Raw genomic sequence first — 25,053 nt, 5'->3', positions numbered from 1 at the left:
AGACCAAGGGTGTAGGCACACCTGGGCCTGTGGTGCCAGCACCTGCAGCCAGCGAGCATCTCAGTACCAGCTACTGGTGTGGGTGAAGGTCTCAGCTGCCAGTGAAGTGAGTGAAGTGAGCAAGGGACCCAGTGGCAGTGGCTGAAGTGGGACCATGGTTCCCAGTCTGTGCGCCTGGTGCCAGCTTCTTGGGGTAAGCAAGTGTATCTGCTAGCAAACTTCAAGATGTACTGCCTCCGAGTAGGAGGCCCCAGATCCAGGCATGGGTATCAGATAGGTAGAGGGTCCATGCTGGTATCTGGTGGACCCCTGAGCGTGGAGTGGCTGGGGGACAGGTATGCGAGTACACGCGTCTGTCTGTGATCTGGCGAGCAGGAGACCCATGGGTCGGGTAAGAAGGCCTGGGATCTGGACAGGGATATCAGATGGACACAGGGGGCTGTGCTGGTACTTGTGTGCCTGTGCTTGTGAATCTAACAAGAGTCATGTGTGTCCCTTCACTAATGAACTTCTATCTCTAACGGTCAGAGAGGAGCAAAGGACTTGGCTTTCTACAGCCATGTTTTATGAGTCGTCAAGGCATGTCCTGTTGAAGACACTGCCTTGCCTGTGGCAGACTGTGTAGCCAGCTGTCATGTTCTCTGTGTGTCTGCAAGTGTGCACATCTGTGTGTCTCTGGGATACATACTTAACTTCGCATGGATTAACCCGCAAATGGGAAAGCCGCAGCCATGTCCATCAGCCTGGGATGGAGACCCCCGAGTCTCTGAGCTGGGTTCCAGCAGCTGGGCAAGAGGGAGTCCCAGGCCTCCAACTGCTGGAGGTGGCCACAGCTTAGAACATCCCTTAACATTTTTATTCAGAAAGGTAAAAAGAACGTGGGTGTACTTGGGACAGCTCCTTGCTGGAGAACCTACTAATTTGTGAAAATAAAATGATCAATTTTAATTTGGAGCACAAAAAAAAAGAAAATATATTTTAGCAGATAGACAGAGGCAACAGATGCGTGCAACTTCCTGATCATTTGCTGTTGTATAGTTCATAGCAGAAATAGTTCACAACGTAAACTCCCTCCTCGAGCGCAGCTGTCTAGTCAACATAGGTTTTTTTCAGTCTGTTAGAAACCCTGATGACCTACTGAAAGTCTTTTATGCTTAGACATATTTTGTATTCTGAATACCTAATTAACTCCAAAGCTACTTTAATTTGACTGGATTTTATGCCTTTGTTTTTTATGATTTCCTTCTACAACAGTCTGATGATTCTCTTTCAAAATCTATTGTGCTATCACTGTTAAAAAAGTCACTGCTTTTTAACCCTAACATAACTGATATATGCACATATTGCATCATTTGTTTCCTTATCTTCTTCTCCCCTCCATGTACACGCTGTTCCAGACATTTCCAATTTCTGTCAATGAGTAAATCTGTAAGTTACGTTGAAATCTGAGACAATGAAATGAAGGAGGGTTGTGAACGTATCTACTGACAACATGTCTTGAAGAAGTGAAGTTACGGATGAACTGCTTGTATCTCTTCTCCAGTGACTCTGTCTGCCTGTTCACATTGCCCACTAGTAAAAACTTGGAAGAACGTCCTCATTATTGCAAGTAAAAAATCTGGGACAGCTCCCCCAAAGGCAGAATTGCTCCTTGAAACCTCAGCGAGTGTTAGTGCTTGAACTTCAGTCTACTGAGTGCTTACAAATCACACAGGTAACTAAAAGCATTCTTCATATTATCTAGCTAGGTGGTATGAGAACCTTTGAAAGGACAGTCCTTTAAATCTTTCTACAGTGAACATGAGGAGACAGAGTGTCCCTCTGAAGAATCTTGTTCTGGCAATGTAAAAGAGCATATGATACCCAGCATCTATAGTGGGCGGTTGCCTTTTAGGAAAAGCCTGACTCTTAAGCAAAACAGACAGGTTCTGGGAACAGACAGAGGTCAGGAACCATCTGAGTAAAAAATATTGTTGGACATTAGGGGTAACTTATCTTGACCTTAGTAGAGATTATGTGAGGGCATCAGGTCAAAGAAACCAGATCTTGGGAATCATTCTTTCACAGGAAACTGCAAGCTGGAAGGCTATTTTTGTACATTAGTATAATGGCAAGCAAGCGGCCACTGGGCTCAAATGATTGCCTATCTAGAAAAGACAAATTTAAATTCCCATTAAGCTATGGGACGGTGCTTTATTAGATGAAAACATATTTTGACACAAAGGAAGGATACTGTGAAATGCTCTGCTTGAGAATGCCAGCTGAAACAATAGATAAATAGACTATGACTGAATTGCCTGAAAGGCCCATCTGTAGTTTTAGGAGGGTAAATAGAATATGGAAACAAAGGAAAATAATTTATGAGCACAACTTATGAAAAAGGACTGGGTGTCCATAAGGAATGCTATAAACATGGGCTGTGATATCTGAAATCCAATTGACAGAAGTTATAGACTACGATATATAGCAGAAGTTAAATGATGTGTCCTTGAAGGGATTGTGAACAGCATTATGTTGACTCTGTTAAGAGTGAAAATAATGAAGTAAAACTTTATAACTGTATTAGTTTTTTATAACCACTTGCAATTTACTTTGCTTTGTGGCTAAGTACCACGATTTGCTTTGACATGTTGATGAAATTAAATCATGCAAACAAGTAAAATCAATAAGGAACAGAATAAAAAATTCTAAGAATGCATACTGTATTCAAGAAATATTTCTCAAATGATGGTTAATCTTTATTGGCACAAACGTAATAATTGTGCATATTTTCAAACTTTTTCTCCTGACATATTTTAAGAGAAATCTCCTCACACTCTACCAATAATTTAAGATAAAGTAACTGCGAAAAGTCCAGACATTTTTAGTCCATCGACTGTTAGCATTTGTGTGCTTCTTAAATACATACTGAAAATAATTAGGAAAAAGAAGATTATTAAAAAGGTAAGTACACTTGTCTTTGCATTAAAACAAATGATGGTTTATAATCTATTAAAAATGATGTGCAAACAATTCTTCTTGTATTAGTTTCTTTGCCTCTGACATATGTAGTAATTTTCTATAAATCACTTACTTATATCCTGTCTCTTTCCCCATGTTTTTAACAGACAGTCTATTTTTTGGGAGCCTCTAAAAACAACAGTTAGTCCTCAGTATTTGTTACTCTCAATCAACCATTGATAAGATCCTTGCTAATTAATGCATTAAATAGGAATTTAAGCTTTTCAACAACAATATGGTGCGATTTAGTAAAGTGACAGCACCGTTACTGATTCTCATATTCTCGTATTTGTTAGCCTATAAGTAGTCTTGTTTTAGGTATATAAATATTTTATTTTTCTTTTAGATATATATTTATATATATTTACATTAACTGCTAGAAGGTATTACAACAATGCATTGGTACTTTTAAGCGTTCACTTCTCTTCATTTTAAGATGCATGAATATGAAGAAGTGAAGAAGGCACAGATCTCTTTTGCATCCTCACTGGCTCATGTACTAGGTAAAGATAAAGACATGTTTAAAGACAAAGAGACGTTTTCTCTTAAGATACTGACAAATAGTCATCTTATGCGTACTTTCTGATTCAAATCCATTTGTATATCAAAAGCATCTTGTCTGAGATTCTCACTATAATTAAATGTTTACTAATTATCTGCCAGAGAAATAGATGTAAGCTTATCACCACATGGTAAAATCAGGTGTGTTTGTAAAATGAATGGTCTGAAAGTGGACTAATCTAAAAAAAAAATCAAAATGCGTAGTTATTTTCTGGTAAAATACACCTGAAACAAGCAGATCACTGTGGTTTTCCTCCTATTTTTAAAAATACTTTTGACAGAGACAGAGGACTTTTGCTTTATGAATGTGTGAAACTTATTGCAACCTCAATTATGGAGCTACTGCTAACATCAGTATATTAACAGAATATGAAAATGTTAGGAACATTAACCCTTTTTTAAAATTCTGTAGTTCTTGTACCTAGTGAGTGCACTAGCCTCAAGACAACTTTCTGCTGACAGTTCATTTCTCAGCTGTTTGATGGTAGCACAGCTTCAAAAAAGCAGCAACAGAAGCAGGAGTTGTACTTTTATTAAAAAGAGCACAGCTGACAACAGCAGCTTCTCTTTTGAAGTCGTTAGAAGGGAAAATGAAAGACAGAGCAAGGAGCAAAGAACAGGGATGAAGGAAGAACAGAGGGAGCATATGAACTCATGAAGGATATTATGTTTATCTGACAGAAGAACTTGGTGCCTGCATACAGAAATAATAAATCACAAAATTCTGGATAATCTGTATATGCACATAGTATTCATGAACAAAACACTGGAGAGATTTTTATTGTAGAAATGTATATAATATTGTATTTTATATTCATGTAAACTAAACAAGGATATTGACATGGACAATCATAGCAAACATCTGTATTATTTGAAAAGGAACCTAATTACCAGAGAGACAGAATTAAAAAAAACAAGCAAAAATAAGGGAAAGAAAACAGTGCTATAGAAAAGGGAAAACAGCTTGAGGAAGACTAAGTAGAAGGGTAAAGTAAAGATGTAATTAATGTTAAATAAAGTATCAGAGTTCTACAAGATATGCAGTCCTCCAGTGCCTTCTGTGTCTGTGTTCAACAGCCAGGAAGAGACCCAAATTTTTTTTTTAACTTAGTGGAAATCTAACCTGAGAAGAAAATACACTGTTCCTTATAAGAGTGGAATCTTGCAAGTCAGCTATAGCCCCATTTTAGGGGTAACAAGAGTAATGGGAATGCAAATATGATGTGTTATTGGGAACCAACGGAGAAAAAGCGAGTAAAACGACTTCTAGAAATCATGTAAAAATTACTCAAGTTCCTGGAGCTGTTCCAGCTCAGTGTCATGGTTATAATATACCTGGAAGTATATCACATTACAAATTTAAGTGGATGAAGATCAAAACTCTCAGACAGGACTAACCTAACAGCTTTAAACAATCTTTGATCAGATTTCTATGTCTTAGGTAACTGGTCTATGGAGTTTCTATGGAAATAAAAAGGAGAGGATATAGAAACATAGAATCACAGAATTGTTCGGGTTGGAAGGGACCTTAAAGATCATGTAGTTCCAACCTCCTTGCAGTGGGCAGGGACACCTCCCACTAGACCAGGTTGCTCAAAGCCCCATCCAGCCTGACCTTGAACACTTCCAGGGATGGGGCGTCGACAACCTCCCTGGGCAACCTGTTCAAGTGCCTCACCACCCTTACAGAAAGAATTTCTTCCTGATATCCAATGCATATCTACCCTCCTTCAGTTTGAAACTGTTAACCCTGTGTCCTATCATTACACTCCCTGATAAAGAGACCCTCCCCATCCTTCCTGTAGGCCCCCTTTAGGTACTGGAAGGCTGTTATAAGGCCTCCTCAGAGCCTTCTCTTCTCCATCTTTGTGTAATTTCTGTATATAAGGCAATGGAGAAGCAAGTAGCTTGTGTTTGTTTGTAATTATGGGAAAGCATAGATAGTGGAAGAGTTGGAATTTGATTTTCAGTTACAAATTTTGTACATTTGATGTTTGCCAAGATAAGCAAATTCTCTATGTGTAAAACAGTTAAGCTGTAAACTCAACAGCATCCAGCATCGTGAACCGCATCCAGCATTGCAAATTCTGTTTCAAAGCTACTCCAATCACCATCCCTCCCCAGATCAAAACCTTTTCCAACGGGTAGTGATAGAAACAAATTTGTCTCTGGTATAGGATTACAGTACACTTACCCAGGTTTTCAGAAAACACCACTCCTGAGAATGGCAGAGAAACTTCTATGTTGGATTATTATTATTCTTTTAACAGCATGCTAACTCATTAGGGCTTACGGACAGATAGCAAACTTCACTTTAACTTTGGCTGGAAGCCAACTATTTTGCAGGGATGAGGCAAACAAAATCATTAACAAAATCATTAAATGCCAAATATATTCAAAGTACTTCCAGTGACCTCCCTTGAATTCTTCTTCAAGGACAAATAACTCCTCTTGAAACTGAAATAACTAATGAGTATAAACCACTTCAACATAAAGAACTGACACATCACCATTTATGCATGATTCTTAGCCAATTCTGCAGCTATGTAGCTTAGGCAGCTGCAGCAAGCGCCCAGCTATAACATAGAAGGATTTGAGACAGCATTTTGAAAAGCAGTAAGCATAAATACTCAGTTTGGGGTTACGGTGTTTTACATCTAAAGAAAGGCGTTACACAGATAACAATAAAAGGCATAATTAAATAGTGCCAGAGAGCTTATATTACTTTTAACCCTTGCTTATCAATATTTACACAGCACATTTACATAGGTGAATTTACATATATTACTTCCAGATTAACATAAAAACAACAGAAATTAATCAAAGTAATGTATATTAAATTGGCAAGATTTCTTTGAATGGGCAAATCCTAGGAAGCTGCAGTGAACAAAGAATGCTCCTAATGAATTTGTCTTTCTGGAGTAAATCTATCACATAGATTACACAAACATATATTTCTAGCTCTTCCTGGGTTCAGGAAGAAATCACCTCACTTTCCACGTTCTCCTTACCTCACTTTCCACGTTCTCCTTTTAGATAGAAATTACAAGCTGAAATGTATGAAAAATATTCAAATGGCAGAGAAGCCTGTTTTTCTTACTGACTCGTGAAAAGCATACGGTCTCAGAAGTTCATGCCATATACTGAGGAATGAAATATGCAGGCAAGAAACAACATTCTTATGTAGTAATAACAAGCATATGCCCAAGTCTGCAAGTACACTCTTCAGGGACCACAAAAGAATCCTCTGAAGTCTGAAATCACAGTAAATACCCTGAAAGACAGCAAATTTGCAGAACTAAAGATACTTCTGCAAGTCAAAAAATCTTTGGAACCAACATCACAATTATAAGAAAAAGTGAGTCTGAACCCAGATACAGAGAAGCTGTTTCTCTCTAATAAATTGTTCAAAACTTCTTCAACAGTTGTATTTTAGAGCTGTAACACTTATTACTGGAGTCATCTGCTTACTACATTCTTTCTTGTCAGGAAGCAGCATTTTCTGTTGTAAGTTATGTTTTGCTCAATGAGTCATAAATTAAGGAACTTTCCAGAGTAACAGAAAGAACGATGGTACACATTTTATAACGCATCATGCATTAGAATACCAAAAGGATTCTACTGAATTTTAATGACTCATTTTACTGATGAATAGGAAATGCCAGCTGATGTACACTAACGTTAATAAGAACCTGAAGGAGCTAAAACTCATACTTTGCTTCAAGTATCATTGGTACTCACTGTAAAGAATTGTGCCATTTAGAGCAGTTGTTTTCACTGTCAAGTAGAGAGTTGTCAGATTGCTTGTTTCCTGCCCAGATGCAGTCCTGGTCTCAGATACATATGTGAGAGAAGGTAGTTCCAAGTAAGAATTTCCAGTGAAGGATGGGAAAAACAGGGCTGTGTCTGAAATAATAACCAAAACCTAATTTTATTAATTTATTACAAAATAAAGTAACAAATATGATATAATCAGCAAAGCACATTTAAAAATATCCGTTCTTTTGAATACCTATGAATAGTGTAATTAACTATATTATTCACAGAGCATGCATATAAATTTATTTAATTTCAAACATTCAAGTTAAATATGCAAAAAATGAAAACATTCTAGCATCTGCATATTACCAGAAGTGAAACGACCGTTGCAGAAAGGACTACTGCTAGAAGACGCAATGAAGTTCAAAAGATTGTCACAAATTTTCATCTTTACATATGTGTCCATGCAGAATTTTTTTCCTATGACACTACACTACTCCTGTGTTAAAATAAATAATCGCAAGAGAAAATTTTTAACTATGGTGTCTTAACATTTGCAACATTTATTGCATTAATTACCTTTGTCATTATGTTTTTGGCTTTTTTTTCCCCTGTAGCTGTGATAATAATACCACTGAAGCAAGAAAAAATAGAGTAAAACTAATTGAGGTTAGGCAGAATGTCTTCCTGGTGCCTTAAGCACCCTAGTTAAGCAATGCTCCTTGAAGACTGTCCAAATTCATCAGCAGGGATGTGAATAAGGAATGAGTAACAAGAAAAGCTGTTTGAGTTTGCATAGTATTTTTGTAAAGAAATTTTTAATTTAATGAACTAAAACTATAAAATGGATTTGTGCCTGATGATGACATGTAGGCATGACTAGTATGTCGATATTATTTTTCAAAATTTGTATTCACTTCATTAATTTTTTGTTTGCTTGTGAAATCTGCCCATGGCTTATTTTCTGTCATTTTTATTGGACTTAAGACAAAAGAACATAATGAAACCCCTAGTTAAACACACATATGTTGAAGGGCATTCATTGAAAAAAACCCACAACCTGACAGCAAAAGATAGGCAGAATGGAAAGCACTAACTAGTTACATTTCTAAAAGTTAGGTCTGGAAAAATCAGGATTGCTAGAGAAAGTGAAAAAAATAGGGGATGAAATTCCCTTGGAGGGTGAGGTACAGGTAAAAGGCAGTGCAAAAAATAAAAAGTCAGAAGCAGACCTAGACAATGACAACGCCATTTATCTAATTCAATTCATACTTTCACGGGAAGCAGTACTAGCAGATCTATCTTGTCCAGTGCAGGGCCACAAACATGATTAAGGGACTGGAGCCTCCTTCATATGTGGAACGGCTGAGAGAGCCAGGACTCCTCAGGCTGGAGAGGAGCAGGCTTGGGTGTATCTTATCAATGTCTAGAAATACCTGATGGGAGGGGATGGAGAACAGGGAGACAAACTTTTCTCAGCAGTGTCCCCTGACAGGCAATGAGCACACATCAAAACCCAGGAAATTTACCTGAACACATGTAAATGCTTTGCCACTGTGAGGATGGTCAAACACTGGCACAGGTTGCCCAGAGATGTTTGTCAAGTCTTGGAGATTTTCAAAATCTGATTGGACATGGTTGTGAGAAACCTGCTCAAGGTGACCCTGCTTGAGAAGGTGGTTGGACTAGTTGATCTCAAGAGGTCCCTTCCAACCTCAACAATTTGATGATTCTGTCATCTTTCACAGAGAGGCTCTGTGCGGACAACATTAATTCTTATTCTTCAGATGTAGTGGCTTCAGAAACCTCAGTGTAGTACAATACTCACAATATAGTGGTACATATGGCAGCTAAAGCTATTCTATCTTTTCTTAGGCAGTTTTCGAAAACTACTCAACTGTGCAATTAACTGTCCATAATTTAGTTTCTACTTTAAAAATAATATTTTGTGAAGTTTTTTCAGCTAGCTGAAAGGGAGGAGAGAGAAGGGGAAGGGAGCACAGGATGTCTGCGCAATCTTGAATGGAAGGACAACCTCATCAGTCCCTTTAGCTGAAACAGTTCCCTTCAAAGGAAAGATCTTCCATAAAGACCTGCAACTTTCCAGGGAGTCCAGCATGCTGCACCCAGAGGTCAATGCACTAACGGACAGCCAAAACTACTGAGAAAACCGCTATTTCAACTGTAGTGACTACATGTGCAGTGCTGCACCCAAAGCAGCCTAGGCTTCCATCACCAATGCAGTAAAGTCCTCTCTGGAATCAGCAGAAAAGATATAGCAAAGACAGAGACTTCACCAGAGACTTAAACCCATACCTGGCCAACAAAGCCATCCAGAACTGCAAAGAGGCAGAGTACACCCTCTTCCCCATGGTGTGCAGGCTATTAGCCTGCTGATCCTCAACAGTCATTCTCTCTCCTAAATCTGTGCAACAGCTGCAATCTATTGCAGCGGAACAACATCAGCAAAGAAGTCACTGAGCACACAGGGGTTAGTCCTCTCCTTGGATGAAGGGCCTAAGTAGGAGAAAACTAAATAGAGGATATCTCCTTGGGCTTTCATCTTTACACAAACTGAGACTGATTATCTCCATAATGACTCCACAATGACTCCACAATGTAGATCAGAAGAAGGAATAGAACCTCTACAGGTAGCACAGTGAAGCAAAGAAACCACCAAAGGCTTCTTAAGCACAACACATCAAGAAAAAGCTCCTACCCAGCAAGAGGAATCAACTGTGAAGCAACAGTTGAGGAGTACTGAAACAGGCCATGGTCAGCTGTGCTTTCTATGACCTGTACTGCAGGGGAGAGAGATGCTTGAGTAGCCATAGATCCTGCAGAGAATAACTTCACAGCAACAGGGAGCATGCTCTTGACAGAATGTGCTCTCTCCAGGAAAATGTACCCATGAAAATTCTCTAGAGCCCTCTCCTCCACTTGGCTTAAAAGCTAACTTGCAAGCATCACAAGCTAGCTGAAGTGCTTGAATAGCAGAGGAAAATCTTTACTGCTAATCCTACTAGTCTGTATCTTTTGTAACTTTGTTCTGTAACTACAAAATTGTTTTTAAGTACGCGTATTCTCTTGTTCCTTAAATCCTGACAAATAATTAAGCTAATTCTGAGTAAACTAATACATAAATGAGAACTTAATTCCTCTGGAGAGGAAACTAATTCAGTGGCAAGCATTAGTCAAGCAAGTAGGCTAGCATATAGCAAGACAGTGAAGAGCATGTAGGAACCCCAGCATCCCAAGGGCACCTGTAGCAATATCCACTAAATCTAAGTGTTCTTGTCTCATCTTGCATAAAGTGGAAACACATTTTAAATACCCTCAATATTTGTCAAGCAAAAAGCAATTAATTTTCAGTGTTGCTGGATTTGGCAAAAGTAAAAAAAATCCAAACCCCACTTTTGAATCATTTTTTGCATCTCATGTTTTATCCTTAACAGGATTCATACATACAGCTAACCGTAGACCCAGCATTTGAAATTAATTCAGTAATAGCAGTGAATAGTTTGATAACAGGGAATAGTTTCATGCAATGCAAACAGTTGCTTGCAGCAAACTGCAGCCGCACACAGAGCATTATTCTTTCTAAAGCTTATCAAGATCAAGCTAATGACACTCTCAGTATTTTTGGAAGAACACAGTAATAACCTTTGAGAGATTTCATATAGATATGAGAGTTAGGAGACCTCTGATAGTGGAATATTGTTATCAAATTGAAAGAAATCCATAAATAAAAGAAATACCATCATTCTAAGTTAAGTTCTTTCCAAGTTGCTACATTATAGAGGTAACTACAGATCCACTTTACAATGCTTTGTTTAATAGTTATACAAAATTCCCTGACATGGGCTTCTGAAAAAGGTGACATTCTATAGACCATAAGAAATCATTATTGATGTTTTCGATTTATACATATAATTGGTAATAGCATATAATGAAAAGAAACCTTAAATTCTGTTTAGCATGCATACACAGTACACAAACATGGTTACAGTAAACTTTCTAAAAATTGTCAAAATAATAGCCTTGAAAACAATACTTGGAATTCCAAGTGAAAAACCTCAGAATAAAAAGTAACTTTTAAAAAAAAATAATGTCAAAAATGCACGTATCGACAAGTAGAAGCTATATTAAGATAGATCCGTGGTTCTGAAAAATCAGTCATTGCTCCTTGATGGAGTTGTTCGAGTCTGGGTACTAAAGGCCTAAAATCTTTAGATTTGTGATGAAATACACAGGTAGAATAGTACAGGCAAAGGTGCTTGCCTGGAATCTCTTTTTCCACTTCTCTCATTCTACTAAACCCTGAATTAGCAGGAATTAAAGTCCCATGCAGCACTGAGCATGGCTGCACATTGTCAGGTTCCATGAATCAGAGCCAAAGAGGGCATATGTTAAACTACAATAAGCTAATAACAAATACTATCGATGCCAACTACAACGTGCATATAAGACTTTACCAAGTATGGGAGTATTTTATGCTGTTTTCAAACAACTTTTACATATATTCATATTTTAAGATGGTTGCTGGCTATAAGTAATTTTTTACTTCATTTATTTCACAGGACATGCTGACAGACGAGATGGTTACTTTATTCTCTGCTGGGGCCACTAACGCTGTCTGTACTGTCCATGACCCCAAGGGACTGTCCCACTTGGGCAGTGGTCTCCAAAATGGAGTGCGTGCACTCCAAGGGGTATGCAAGACAATTCACTGGGATGCAGGAAGAAAAATATTAGAACTGCAGTAATACATATATGTAATTTATAAATAAATACATATACATACATTGTCAGGGTGTCCTCAAAAATTTTTTACTATGAGGTGTGCAATCAAAATAGTCTGGAGATCACTGCACTAGGGAAAAACTGAAGGACAATACCATGTTCTCCACAAGAAGGAGGGGGAACGCAATGGAGTCACCAACACAGCAGTTCTACAGGTTGGAGAATTTCTACAAAGGAATGGAGTTATGGTTCTTTGACCTACATTTAAGTTCTTTGAGCAGAATGTAATTTTGTGAGATATTAGCTGCTACTACGACTAAACAGTGACCCATGTTACACTATACCAATAGAAGACAGTGAGAAAACTAGTATGGTACAACTCCTCAAAGCCATACAGCTCTTTCAGACTCAGAGTATGTCCCCGTTTCAATAAGCAAAATGACTTAATGAATTTTAGACTCCAAACTGTATTTGTTAGGATATATAGATGTCTAAAAACTAAACTGATTAAACTGGGGTCCCTATCTGCACACAAGATTAATCTTCAGATACTTAAATAGGTGAATAAACAGCAAGCAACATAATACAATGATAAACAAAGTTAATATATATAAAAGACTTTGTAAGTACAAGGCGCAATCAACTACAACTAATGTAACAGTTTTACAGGTCGTTATACTGGAAGAAATAAAACATTTTCTATCATTTTAAGGGTAAAAAAGGAGACTACAAGTAATTCAAGACACAATACCTGCAAAAATTCATAATAAAGACTACAGAATTGGGTCTTGGATTTCCTGAACAGCACATACAGATTTAGGTTAGATATAAGAAGAAATTTTTTACGATAAGGGTGCTGAAACACTGGGACAGGTTGCCCAGAGAGGTGGTAGATGCCCTATCCCTGGAAACATTCAAGGCCAGGTTGGATGGGTTCTGAGTAACCTGATTGAGTTGAAGATGCCTCTGCTCATTGCAGGGGTGTTGGACTAGATGACCTTTAAAAGTCCCTTCCAGCCCAAACTATTCTATGATTTTATGATTCTATATGGCTAAGAATTATACTTTAACAGTTTAACTGAAGGCTGAAATTTTCTACTGAAATAAACAGGTTATCTGGAATATTATCGACTACAATTTTCATAATAACACACAGTATAACAAGAAAATTTTTGAGAAAACTTTAACAAGGTTCTATTAAAACCATATTTGAATTTGTCTTAGAAAATAAACAGCAGTAAGGGGAAGAATACCGCTTTCCTCCACTAGTAAATTCAAATCAGTCTGCTTCCAATCCTATCTCTAATTTTCCATTTGCATTGTTTGCTTTTTGTGACAAGTTTGGCTTAGTACTGAATTCTATTAAATTTTATTGAATTCTATTAAAAATAAACTTTTTAATCTTGAAGATAGTAATACCCATCAACTGCTCCAGCCATTGCTAAATAAATTCAAATAAGTAACACTTAAAATTGTAAGGATGAATATCAGAAAAAAAGCTACCACGAAACCCTAGAAAGGCAAGTAATGCATCCATCTTCTGGTAGGACAGATCCAACCAGACATATGACTAAGCTGTCTACAATCTACAGGGTAGGTAAGTGCATTGAAAGTCCTTGGTCCTCTTTAATAATGAGGAAAAATAGGTAATCCTAGGATGTGATTCTCTTCACCTTATAATAAACGTCTAAAAGGGACAGATGAATCATGACCTAAAACCACCTATTTCTCTCCACTTGCTATGAAAGGGCTGGAGGGTCACTAGCTTAGCTGTAGACCTGTACACTGTCAATATCTGAAGTTAGATGAACAATTCACACTCTTGATGTCTGTGAATCAGAACAAAATGGCCTGCTGGAGGGTTTTCTTTAGGGAAAAACAGCTTAATGCAGTAGTTCTGAGTAGAAATGTTAGACGTGAACGGAACAGGATATCAGAAAAGTTAGTCAGGGACTTAAACTCTGAATTTCCTACTTGTATTTTTCAATTACAGTGGTAAACATCCTATGACAGAGATCTGAAATTTATGTACAGATTCTGTCCTTGTTCTTCTTTTCCATCAAAGAGTATAGAATCATAGAATGGTTTAGGTTGGAAGACACCTTAAAGATCATGTAGTTCCAACCGTCCTGCCATGGGCAGGGACACCTCCCACCAGGTTGCTCCAAGCCCCATCCAGCCTGGTCTTGAACACTTCCAGGGATGGGGCAGCCACAGCTTCTCCCTCACAGCCAAGAATTTCTTCCTACTATCTAATCTAAATTTCCCTTCTTTCAGTTTGAAACTGTTACCCCTTGCCCTATTGCTACATTCCCTCATAAAGAGTTCTTCCCCACCTCTTCAGAGATCATCTCACCCAACCCCCTGCCAGAGAAGGGTCACCCAGACCAGGTTGCACAGGAACGCGTCCAGGCGGGTTTGGAATGTTTCCAGAGATGGAGACTCCACCACCTCTCTGGGCAGCCTGTGCCAGGGCTCTGCCACCCTCAAAGGAAAGAAGTTCCTCCTCATGTTGAGATGGAACTTCCCATGGTCAAGTTTGTGTCCGTTACCCCTTGTCCTGTCACTGGGCACCACTGAAAAGAGCCTGGCCCCATCCTCCTGACACCCACCCTTTAAGTATTTATACGCATTGATAAGATCCCCCCTCAATCTGCTCTTCTCCAGGCTGAACAGCCCCAGGGCTCTCAGCCTTTCCTCAGCACAGAGATGCTCCATCCCCTCAGCGTCTCCGTAGCCTCCGCTGGACTCTCTCCAGAAGTTCCCTGTCCTCCTGGAACTGGGAGCCCAGCACTGCACCCAGTGCAGCTGTGGCCCTGGCAGGGCTGAGCAGCTGAGGGCAGGGGACGGTTGGCTCTGTGCACAGCTGGGCTCCACGGGGGTAATACTTAGGATTTAGCCATGGGATGCTTCATTTTCCTGACTTTGTGGCATTCAGTTCCAAAGAACGACTACGTCCCTATGGCATTTGGGTGGAGTGCTAGCACAGTGGCTGGACTTGCCCTGCCTGCTCAGCCTTGCCTTCCTTTGAAGTATCAGTAGTGGTGTCTTTCATTTATCAGCAGTAATTAATTACTTTCGGGATGCGGTAGGCTATTTATGCTCTTCAACTTGTTTTATACACACACTTAAAAGCAGAGTGTTTCACTCCACTGCTTCCTGTTAGAAAACGTAAATGCTGAAACAGTCTTCAGAAAGCAGGGGTGGGAAGGGTCCCTGCAGCGCCCCAAGTAGTAGAAGCACAGATGATAAAAACTTTGCCAAACAGTGCAGCAAACCGTTTCCATATTACTGAGAACAGAGGTGTTCACAGCAGGCAAAAAGCCAGTTTAGCAGCAACATCAAGAGACTGACAAATACGTGACTTGCTCTACCCATCTCATGCCCACAATATATCACAGGGAACCAAACTTACCTACCTGAGAGTAATGCATTCTTTTATTTCATATTCACGGCAGGAAGAAAATCAAAGTGAAATAAATATGATTCAGAAAATTCCTAGGGATTATGTCTGGTACATACAAAATCTGACTTCGGTATTTCATAAAGCTTCACACACCTACGATAGTACAGAAATACAATAACCATTTCCTCAATGACTGTAACTTTAGAAATGTACGAAATAATTGATTAGGTGAGTTCAGCTGTTTCCAGACAATAAAATATGAAACAAAATAAATCTCACCCTTGCTGCTTGCATTCATTTGTTTCAATGCTCAAAAGCCTCCTGCTTGCTGTAACTGAACTCCTACATTACGAGTCAAAAAATCCTTATGGAATAAAATACACAAGTTTTTCTTTATCAGGCCACCCTGGTGCCTTGGTGATAACGCTCTCTGCTGTCAGCTGGGAGATCTGAATTCAGATCACTGACTTAATCTCTTACTTTGCAGATTGCTAGGGGTTTCGAATAGCAGCAAGACAGTATGTTTAATCGTGAAGACTCAGAGGAAGCACTGAGAAGCAACAGGTCAAATAAGCAATCCTTAAGAGCAGGACATCATTTCATTTTCATTGAAGGAAACTGCCATACAAGTGGAGAAGTATTAGATGAAAAGAGTTTATAGAATCATAGAATATTCATGGCTGGAAAAGACCTTTGAGATCATCGAGTCCAACCATACAGACACAAAAAACCCCCTACAATCTCTGCCACTAGAGCATGCCCTGAAGTGCCAAATCTAGACGTCTCTTAAATACCTCTAGGGATGGTGACTCAACCACCTCCCTGGGCAGGCTGTTCCAGTGCCTGACCACTCTTTCAGTAAAATAATTCTTCCTAATATCTAATCTAAACCTCCCCTGCTGCAACTTCAGACCATTTCCTCTGGTCCTGTCCTTATTCACTTGGGAGAAGAGGCCAACACCCACCTCTCTCCAACCTCCTTTCAGGTAGTTGTAGAGGGCAATGAGGTCTCCCCTCAGCCTCGTCTTCTCCAAACTAAACATGCCCAGTTCCCTTTTTTCCCTTCCCAGCCTCCCAGTTTAAAAATATCTGGGAAAGTAAAGCAGGTGATGCCATTAAAAGTCTCTTCTGAATTTTCCTGTAAAGGTACAATGAAACACAGAACAGAAGCAGGGATGACCAAAGGGATGGTATGGCTTCCAGAATGAGAAACAGATCAGGCCTATTCAACACGGATAAAATATGCAGAGGGAAATGTGAATAAGAAATGACCAGTCATGTCTTTTAACACAAAAACTAAGGGCACTCAGTGATACTGTCAGGTCACAGGCTTGAAAAACAAAAGGAAATGATTAATAACTTTTCACAGAATGTGTATTTGTTTTGGGTAATTTATTGCCACAAGACATTATGTGGGTCAAAAGTATTTAAAAAAAATCACAAAAAATTAAGAAAAATACAGGAAAACCAGTCCACAGACCAGAAAGTATAATGGAATCACAGCTCAAAAAATCTCCCTGCTTGGTGGAAGTTGAAGTGATGTACTTTGGGAAAAATCACCGTTGTCCTGTTTTTTATATCCCTTTCAAATTATTTGTGACTGGTTTTGCTCAGAGATTGAGCTAGGTGACCTACTGGCCTGATCCAGCTGGTAATTTTTATGTGACTTGTTCTGCTTTCTGTATCACTGCTAAGATTGCATGACAGAAGATAAAATATATGCACGCCATTTAACTTAAAGGAAATTAATGATTCCATAATTATCTGAAACATAAAGCAATTGTCATTACCTAGTGCCTAGAGATCATTAACGTTTCTTTTGGCAGCTACACTGTAATAAGTAGATCAACCCAATGTAATTACGTTATTAGTTTTATTTCAGGAAAAATATTTGATATGTTGATAGTTTTAGCGCTCCTTAAATACTGAGAAGTTCAAGAGTTAGCTGCATGTCTCACAAAATGAAATCCTAGTAAAGCAGTTTGATGTTCATATGCTTTGGGAAACAGGGAGTCACAAGAAGAAATTATTTTCATATTCCTATTTTGTAGCCTTCATTATTCCTTTTCTGACCTCAGATTTTAGGAGGGATGAATCAGTTTTCTTTTTCCTAGACCTTCAGTTGCTGCACATCAGCAAAGTTCAAACTGCATGAGTTTACAGCAGATGAGAATTTAGTATTTCCAGCCAACTCCTGTGTATCCGTAAAAGGAAGAAAATGACCTGTCTCACAGAGTAATATGAAGCTTATTCAGTTAATAGCCATGAAGCATGCTAAACTACGCAGCTGAGAGATGATGTGTAATTATTAAATTCTGTTATTTTTTGTGGATATTGCATACACATGTAAAGTAAGACCAGATGTGTAAGTGGAACAGACTGACATGAGAAAGGAAAAAGGAAAATTATTCATCCACATTTAGTTCAAGACTTTGTGAAAACAGGTATGACAGTAGTACCCCAACACAAGGTGTAAAAAATTGTCAAGAAGTTGTGTGTTGAAAAAATCCCAAACGATCTAGCTGTTGCTAGTCCGAATCCACAAACAAAATTAGCATTTTACTACCTGTTTTTAGTAGTTTTGAAAACAACCAAGTCATTTATCTTTTTCTATTTGATTAGTTTCATCTACAAAATTTATTACTTTACTCCTAGCTGCATTGGATTTTGAAGAAAAAGAATGTTCCTAATTGATACTTGTACCTAATCAGATGTATTTTACCACCTGCATTCAAAATGATGCATAAGTGCTTAATTCTTTTCCTGAATTTGACATAGAGGAAATTGGGAAGCTATTATCTAATATTTTCTTCAAGCTCAAAATATTTGACAGGAAATATGATCTTCCTGCAAAACAACAGAGTTCTATCTATTAAAATAAAAAGTCCTATCTAGGAGGGAAATGAAGGTCCTTTATATCTTCATTTGTATTTTTCAATCTCTCCCAATTACAGGAAAAAATCTGAGGTAGACTTTGAATATCAAACCATAATTTACACCGGAGCTGTCATAACGCATTACTATAGTTGATGTTGAAAAGCTGGTTGCTTTTAAGGTCACTGTGACACATGTTATGGCAAATTTTAATGAAGCAAGGACTTGTAAAAAACCTTTTGAAGTTCACTCATTAATATATTTGTTCTGTAAAGTATCACAGAAGGTCTACTTGAACATTAGCTTTCACATTTTTGATTCAAACCTAATGAACTTCTAAAAGGAGTGAATGAAAGTCAGTATTGGTTTTAAGGGGGAAAAAGGCAGCTGTCAGAATATATTTGGAAACTCATACTTTTTATAACACGTTGATGTACTAGAGATCATATATTACTCATTATAATGAGAACTGTTTGGTTACACAAATCAATGTGGCCCAATAGCTTCATTTTCTGTTGTTTTACAGTGAGTCTTGGATAAATGTTTGTGTATTTCATTTGTATATTTGTAGTTCTTATGTTTATCAAAGTTCTAAGTCGATCATTTTGCTTTATGAGATATCAATGTATTTTCAGTCACTTTAATTTTATTTCTGCCAGCAAAATTTGATTTTATTCTCTGCAATGGTGCTTGAACACATAAGCTAACATTCCTATCCCAAAGGATCAGAGAAACACTTGACGAGTAATTGGCTATAAAAGTTTAATTTGGACAAATATTCAGACTTTTTCAGTGTGTGTCATATTTAGTCAATTGAAGAGGAATCTTCCATCTGCATATCTCTGTAGACTAATTTGTCATCTGGCTGGCACCAGAGAATAGATGATCGATATCGTACGTCTAATGCAAGCTGCAGTTTTAAGCACACTAAATTTAATGTGCTCTTATAAATTATGCAGTTTATGTATTGCTACATTATATATGTACCAAATTTTTATTTACTTTTCTAGGAAATTTTGATGAGATTTTTTAGACTTTCCTATTATTATTTAGACATATAGATGGATAATTTGCAGAACTGCGTGAATCTAATCTGAGTTCTAATCTGAGCTTGTTTTCATAGGTTTAGGGTGCAAAGGTAGCTCCTGAAATGTCTCGTTTTCTGGCTATAAGTAACTTCCCTGTAAAAGTAAGTTCCTCCTGCATAAATGTGGAAAGAAAAAAGAGAAAATTGTGTTGCACGGGTACTCCTACTGTGTTCCTATGAAACAAAGAAGGTCCTTTATCTTCCTGTGAAAGTTTTGGTAATACAATACTGAAGTTCTTCTGAGCTGTTTATGGATGATCTGCTAATCTTTTATTAAATATTGCATAAAATGGAGAAATTAATTTGGTAGGGTGTCAACTGGTTAATCAACCAATGACCAACTGACATCTTTCTACCAATGCCTTTAATGTGAAAAATATTGATTTGACCTTTTTAGATGACTGTTTTGAAATTAATTTCAGTACGCTTCCTAGGACTTTTGCAAGATCTCTAAAACATATTTATAGGAATTTATTCACATTCTGGTTTTTATGCCTCTCTTCATTTTGATACACAATAATTTGTGGTCGGTATATTCAGTGTTTCTCTGGAAAACTGGTAAATTTTCTTGTTAGAAAATACTTCTGGTTTTGGTTTGTTATTGTTTGGGTTTTTTGGGTGGGAGGGGAAGTTAGTGCATATATGTACATATATATATATGGCTTAGTCAAAAATATAAATATATGAAACAGTCATGCAGCTGCAAAGAAAAGGATTGAATATTGCCCAGCATAACAAGTGGTTAATAAGCTACTGGAACACAAAAAAGAGAAAAAAAGCAAACCAAGACCTAAGAGCCACATCATACTAAAATAAAGATAAGAAAATGATGCAGGTCGTGATGAACCAAAAGTGTGGTATTCTGTGGAAGACTGGATTTCAAAGGCAATTTCATACCTTAGGCTCCCATTTATAAAACTAATTAGGAGGTTGGACAATAAAGTCCACTAAGCTGCAACAGAATTGCAAAAATAAATGCTGTATTTTGGCAAAAGCATACTGAACCCACAAACAGCTAGTTCATCAAGAAGTCCTTCTAACTTCTTGAACCAGAAACTATAAGCTTTTCTACTTCATAAGCCTGGAATTAATATATTTACTTGACTCTACTTCTTAATTGCAGTGAGCCAGTGGATTGGTTGCAATGTTTTCATTTGTTTAGGCTAGCATTTTACAGTTGTCCCTGGGGCTTGGGGCTGGGGTGGGGGCTGTTTCAAGGCCTTGGATTCAAATCATAGAGTTACGATCCTATTCTGAAATGGACTGGTTTGCTGTATTTTGCTTTGCTCTGATAAGAGCCCGAGATTAGCCATCGACAATGCCTGCAGGTGAGAATGAGCAAGGTGAACATAAATATTCTTTATTTCTGCTCTTTCAAAATGTGAGGTTGTAAGAGGAACAATGAGAGCCACAAAATAGGAGTATGAAAGCAATTCCTTTTCCATCTCCCAATTATATTAACACACAACTACCTTGCCATGGCTTCTTTTGGGAATCATGTAACTAAGTTTAGGGTTTGGTGGAAAAAAAATCAACAAATAACAGACCAAGAAGAATATTTAAGGGCTAAAATTACTAACAAATTAGGGTAGATTAATTTTCAGTTAGCATCAGAGCAGGAATTAGAAAAAATTGCTGCCTCCCCACAGTTTTGCTAATGTAATTTATTTATTTTTAGCTTGAATTTTCTGATAGAAGAATGCAAAAATATAAAATGGAGAAGTATCTCTATAGACATCTTACATGTTTTTTCCCTTATTTCCTAACATTTGCCACTGCTATGTTAGTTATAAAGTACCAAATTAGAGAATACTACTTGCACCAGACTGTATGTAACATTGTCATAGAAAAGTTATTTTCCAATTGATTTTTAAGATAATATTTACTGTGTTAATATTTATTATCATTGCTATTAATAAAAAAAAATAAAGCTGAACTACAGTAACAGCAATAATTTCAAAGTGGTTTAATTGGGCTCAGTGTTGTAGCCACATAACCAGTTCAGTCACATGAAACTGCAAGAGAATGTTACAATCAAGTAAGCAAACTTACCTGGATTAAACTAATGAGGTGGCCAATTGAAAACTCAGAAATGCATAATCTCTTGCACAATTATTTATTTTTTTTAGCAGCCTTATTCATCCAAGATGTAAAAGCAATACTGTCTGATATTACCTTAGACTGAAATGAGTAATTTTATTGGCTTTATCTTGGTTACCTTGGCTTTAACTGTAGTACCATCGCCCTTCCCTTCCAAAACATAACCACTAGAAATGCCAGATGAGATGGATGTTCAGCTCATCTGCCTGCTTTTTTTTCACTGATTTGACGTTACAGTGATGTAGCAAACCCCTGCTGCAGGTGTAGGGGAAATAAAAAGTAACTGTTTGATTTACTTGTACATTGCCTGCTCTGTGCAGACTGCAATGTAGATTTTGGTAAAGAAGTGACTGAGCAGTAAAGAAGAACCTTACTTATTGCCTATCCATAGCTGCTGCATTTTAGGTCAATGTCCCTTCTGAGATGGAAGAAATAGTGGGGAGATTGCTTCCCCATGGAACAGCTAAGCAAACTCTGGAAATGGAAGACACAGACATTCTCAACCCCATGTTTTCTCACCCTCCATTCTGCCTGCCCAAAAAGGCCTACCTAAATTTAGTCCAAAAGGAAATAAAAAGGTCTATGAGAGTTTCAATAAACCTAGGAATCCAACCTTCTTGAACAGCTCTGCTTTCAAACCTTCTTATTTTAACTTCTTTGGAGTGCAGATCTGACTTTCATCTACACAAAAAACTACTTTGTTCTAATTTAGTGTTTTATTTTCTATGCAGGACAATTTTAGACAAAGATTCCTTTCATGTTCTGGGGCGTTCTTTCTGAAAGAAAAGGAAAACAGTATTTCAGCTCTAGGTTGTGGCTGATTTAGCGTGGCCAGGAGGTCGAGGGAGGTGATTCTGTCCCTCTACTGCTCTTGTGAGACCACACCTGGAGTACTGTGTCCAGCTCTGGAGTCCTTAGCACAGGAAGGACATGGACCTGTTGGAGCAGGTCCAGAGGAGGGCCACGAAGATGATCCGAGGGCTGGAGCACCTCTCCTGTGAGGACAGGTTGAGAGAGTTGGGGTTGTTCAGCCTGGAGAAGAGAAGGCTCCAAGGAGACCTTATAGCAGCTTTCCAGTACCTAAAGGGGGCCTACAGGAAAGATGGAAAGGAAGTCTTTGTGAGGGAGCGTAGCGATAGGACGAGGGGTAATGGTTTTAAACTGAAAGAGGAGAAATTTGGATTAGATATTAGGAAGAAATTCTTTACTGTGAGGGTGGTGAGACACTGGAACAGGTTGCCCAGAGAAGCTGTGGATGCCCCATCCCTGGAAGTGTTCAAGGCCAGGCCGGATGGGGCTTTGAGCAGCCTGGTCTAGTGGGCGGTGTCCCTGCCCATGGCAGGGGGGCTGGAACTACATAACCTTCAAGGTCCCTTCCAACCCAAACCATTCCATGATTCTATGATTTGGGAACCTGCCAAGTGGTTTCTCCAGACTAAAAGCTCTTATTTCAGAACCATTTCTGGTACAGTTTTCCAGTTACTGCAAAATACCATATGCTTATTGATTTCAGTGAAGCATTACACACCACCTAACATAACTTCCCTTTTGTTTAACTGTAAAGAGATAAATTTTAGCATTACTGAAAGCCCCTTTGTGTTGGTGTCAGTAAGTCTACTCAAACAGGTTGTTGATTTGATTTACAGCATTAGTTTGTAAACTTACATAGTTCAACGAATAGCAAGGTGGTCAATGAAAGAATCGAGATAATTTTATCCTACAGAAAAGTACGCATGGACAAAAATTTCCTTTTCTTCCTAGTTTTGCTGCAGAATTCAAACACGTTAGTTTCACAATAAGCAAAACTTCTGTTTGATAATAATTCAAGTCCAGGTGACCAAGCTACACCTACAGTTTGGAAAAATTGTCAGTGAAATTACAAAAATGGTGGAAAGCAAATGACAAATTATTTCCCAGTGTTTGCCAACATTTATGAAACACTTTCTTGTATACATGGGTATTTCTACAAAGGATACCACGAGTGAAATAATTTCTCCTCCAGACAACAAAACAACTACAGTAACATTTGTCATGGACGAAAATAATCCTTGTACTTCAACACAACACGAAAGAGAATTTCTAAAGCAGGGTGTGTAAGCAGAACAAACCTCAAATATACTTGGCTTGATTATGGAAAAAACATAGACACTATTAAAAAACATGTTTGATGCTCTCTGATGCAAAGAATACAAACTGGAAGATGCATGAAGGTTACGTGGCAATAAAAGCATGAAACATGTAAATGCTAGATGGTTTCTCAGTGAACCAGGACAACATGCCCTTAAAATATTAATGTTTCTGTATGCTTTTTGCTCAGTTTAGAAGGTAACTGTACGTGCACTACTGGAAGCCCGTTTGTGCTAAAGACAAAAGCAGGACACTACTGTGGAAGTAAAAGGGACTCACAATTTGTAAGCCACCAACCTCCAGTCTCTTCTCACACTATGAGCACCTATTCCATCTACCCACACGCTGAGGTAAAGCTCCTTGGAGACTGCACTGTACAAAGTGAAGCAAAAGATCTGAAGCTGGTTTAGGGCTCTTCTTTTCATCTCAATATTTGGTGCTGCTACAGTCAAGCAAGTAGAATTTATCTGAAGATCATGTCGTTTTTTTTCAGTGCTAGAGGACTCACTGTGCTGCACAGCTTTTAAATACTGTGCCCAGAGGATGTAGAGAAAAGACAAAAAGCTCTGTCATGGAAACCACATCCAGGTATCCTGCATTGTGCTGTTGAGCTGTTTAAAATTTAGTTTTAGTAACTTTCAATAATTTATTTTTAGTAATTGTTGAGCTAGGGAATTAATCTCATGGTATCTTATTTTCAACTAATTATCTAATTTTAAATAGTGTGTTGCATTCTCTCATAGATTTTCAAATTGTCTATTTTTTCCATTAACGTCAACGATTTTCTCTTGTAGTGGGATGACTTTCACCATATTCTTAGGGGGGAAAAGTGATAATTCCAGTAGTTTTCCATTATAAGGCCTGTTTAACAGCTGAGTAGTAATTACAAGAAATCAGCACTGGGAGGCTGATGCTGAGCTCTTTGTGGCACAGACAGCGCATCTAAACTGCTCCATTTAAGACTTTAATGCAATGTAAAATCAGGACAGTCTCCCCTTCAAGTCACCAATGAAAAGGATGCAAGGGAAGCAATTCTTCTTTTACACAATTTAGGCTATTATACATACTTTGGAGGTAAGGCCAAAGTAAACAGAGAGAGCATGTGAGAAATGGATACATTTGAAATACAGATCCCCCTTTCCACTGTGTTGCCAAAATACTCCTCCTTACGTTAGTACAAATGTCTGTGGACAGTCTAAGAAAAAAGTGCATCATAATACGTACACTTTCCTATATGTAAAGGTCACAGCTAAACTCATAGAACAGAAGCATGTTTGAGGTAGAAGACTTTTAAATCCTGATTTACACCAGATGAAGAAGTTGTGCTGCCAGGTAGGACAGCTGGACTATCAAAAAAAGGAGAAATAACAATAATTACAAATAAAACAATACTTTG

General features: G+C 38.0%; 1 protein-coding gene across 1 annotated transcript in view; it reads right to left on the bottom strand.

Moving 5' to 3' along the window:
• The window catches only part of EYS (eyes shut homolog), an 884,174-nt gene that overhangs the window by 167,723 nt on the left and 691,398 nt on the right, over nucleotides 1–25,053 (bottom strand). Inside the window, exon 38 of the mRNA XM_063330257.1 lies at nucleotides 7,303–7,467. Within this exon, the coding sequence (XP_063186327.1) occupies nucleotides 7,303–7,467 (165 nt within the window). The remainder of the gene's footprint in view (nucleotides 1–7,302; nucleotides 7,468–25,053) is intronic.

This window comes from Chroicocephalus ridibundus, chromosome 3, assembly GCF_963924245.1.
Source record: "Chroicocephalus ridibundus chromosome 3, bChrRid1.1, whole genome shotgun sequence".
Taxonomy (NCBI): Eukaryota; Metazoa; Chordata; class Aves; order Charadriiformes; family Laridae; genus Chroicocephalus; species Chroicocephalus ridibundus.
Note: the sequence above shows the minus strand (reverse complement) of the source record. Positions and strands in the feature narration are given on the sequence as shown.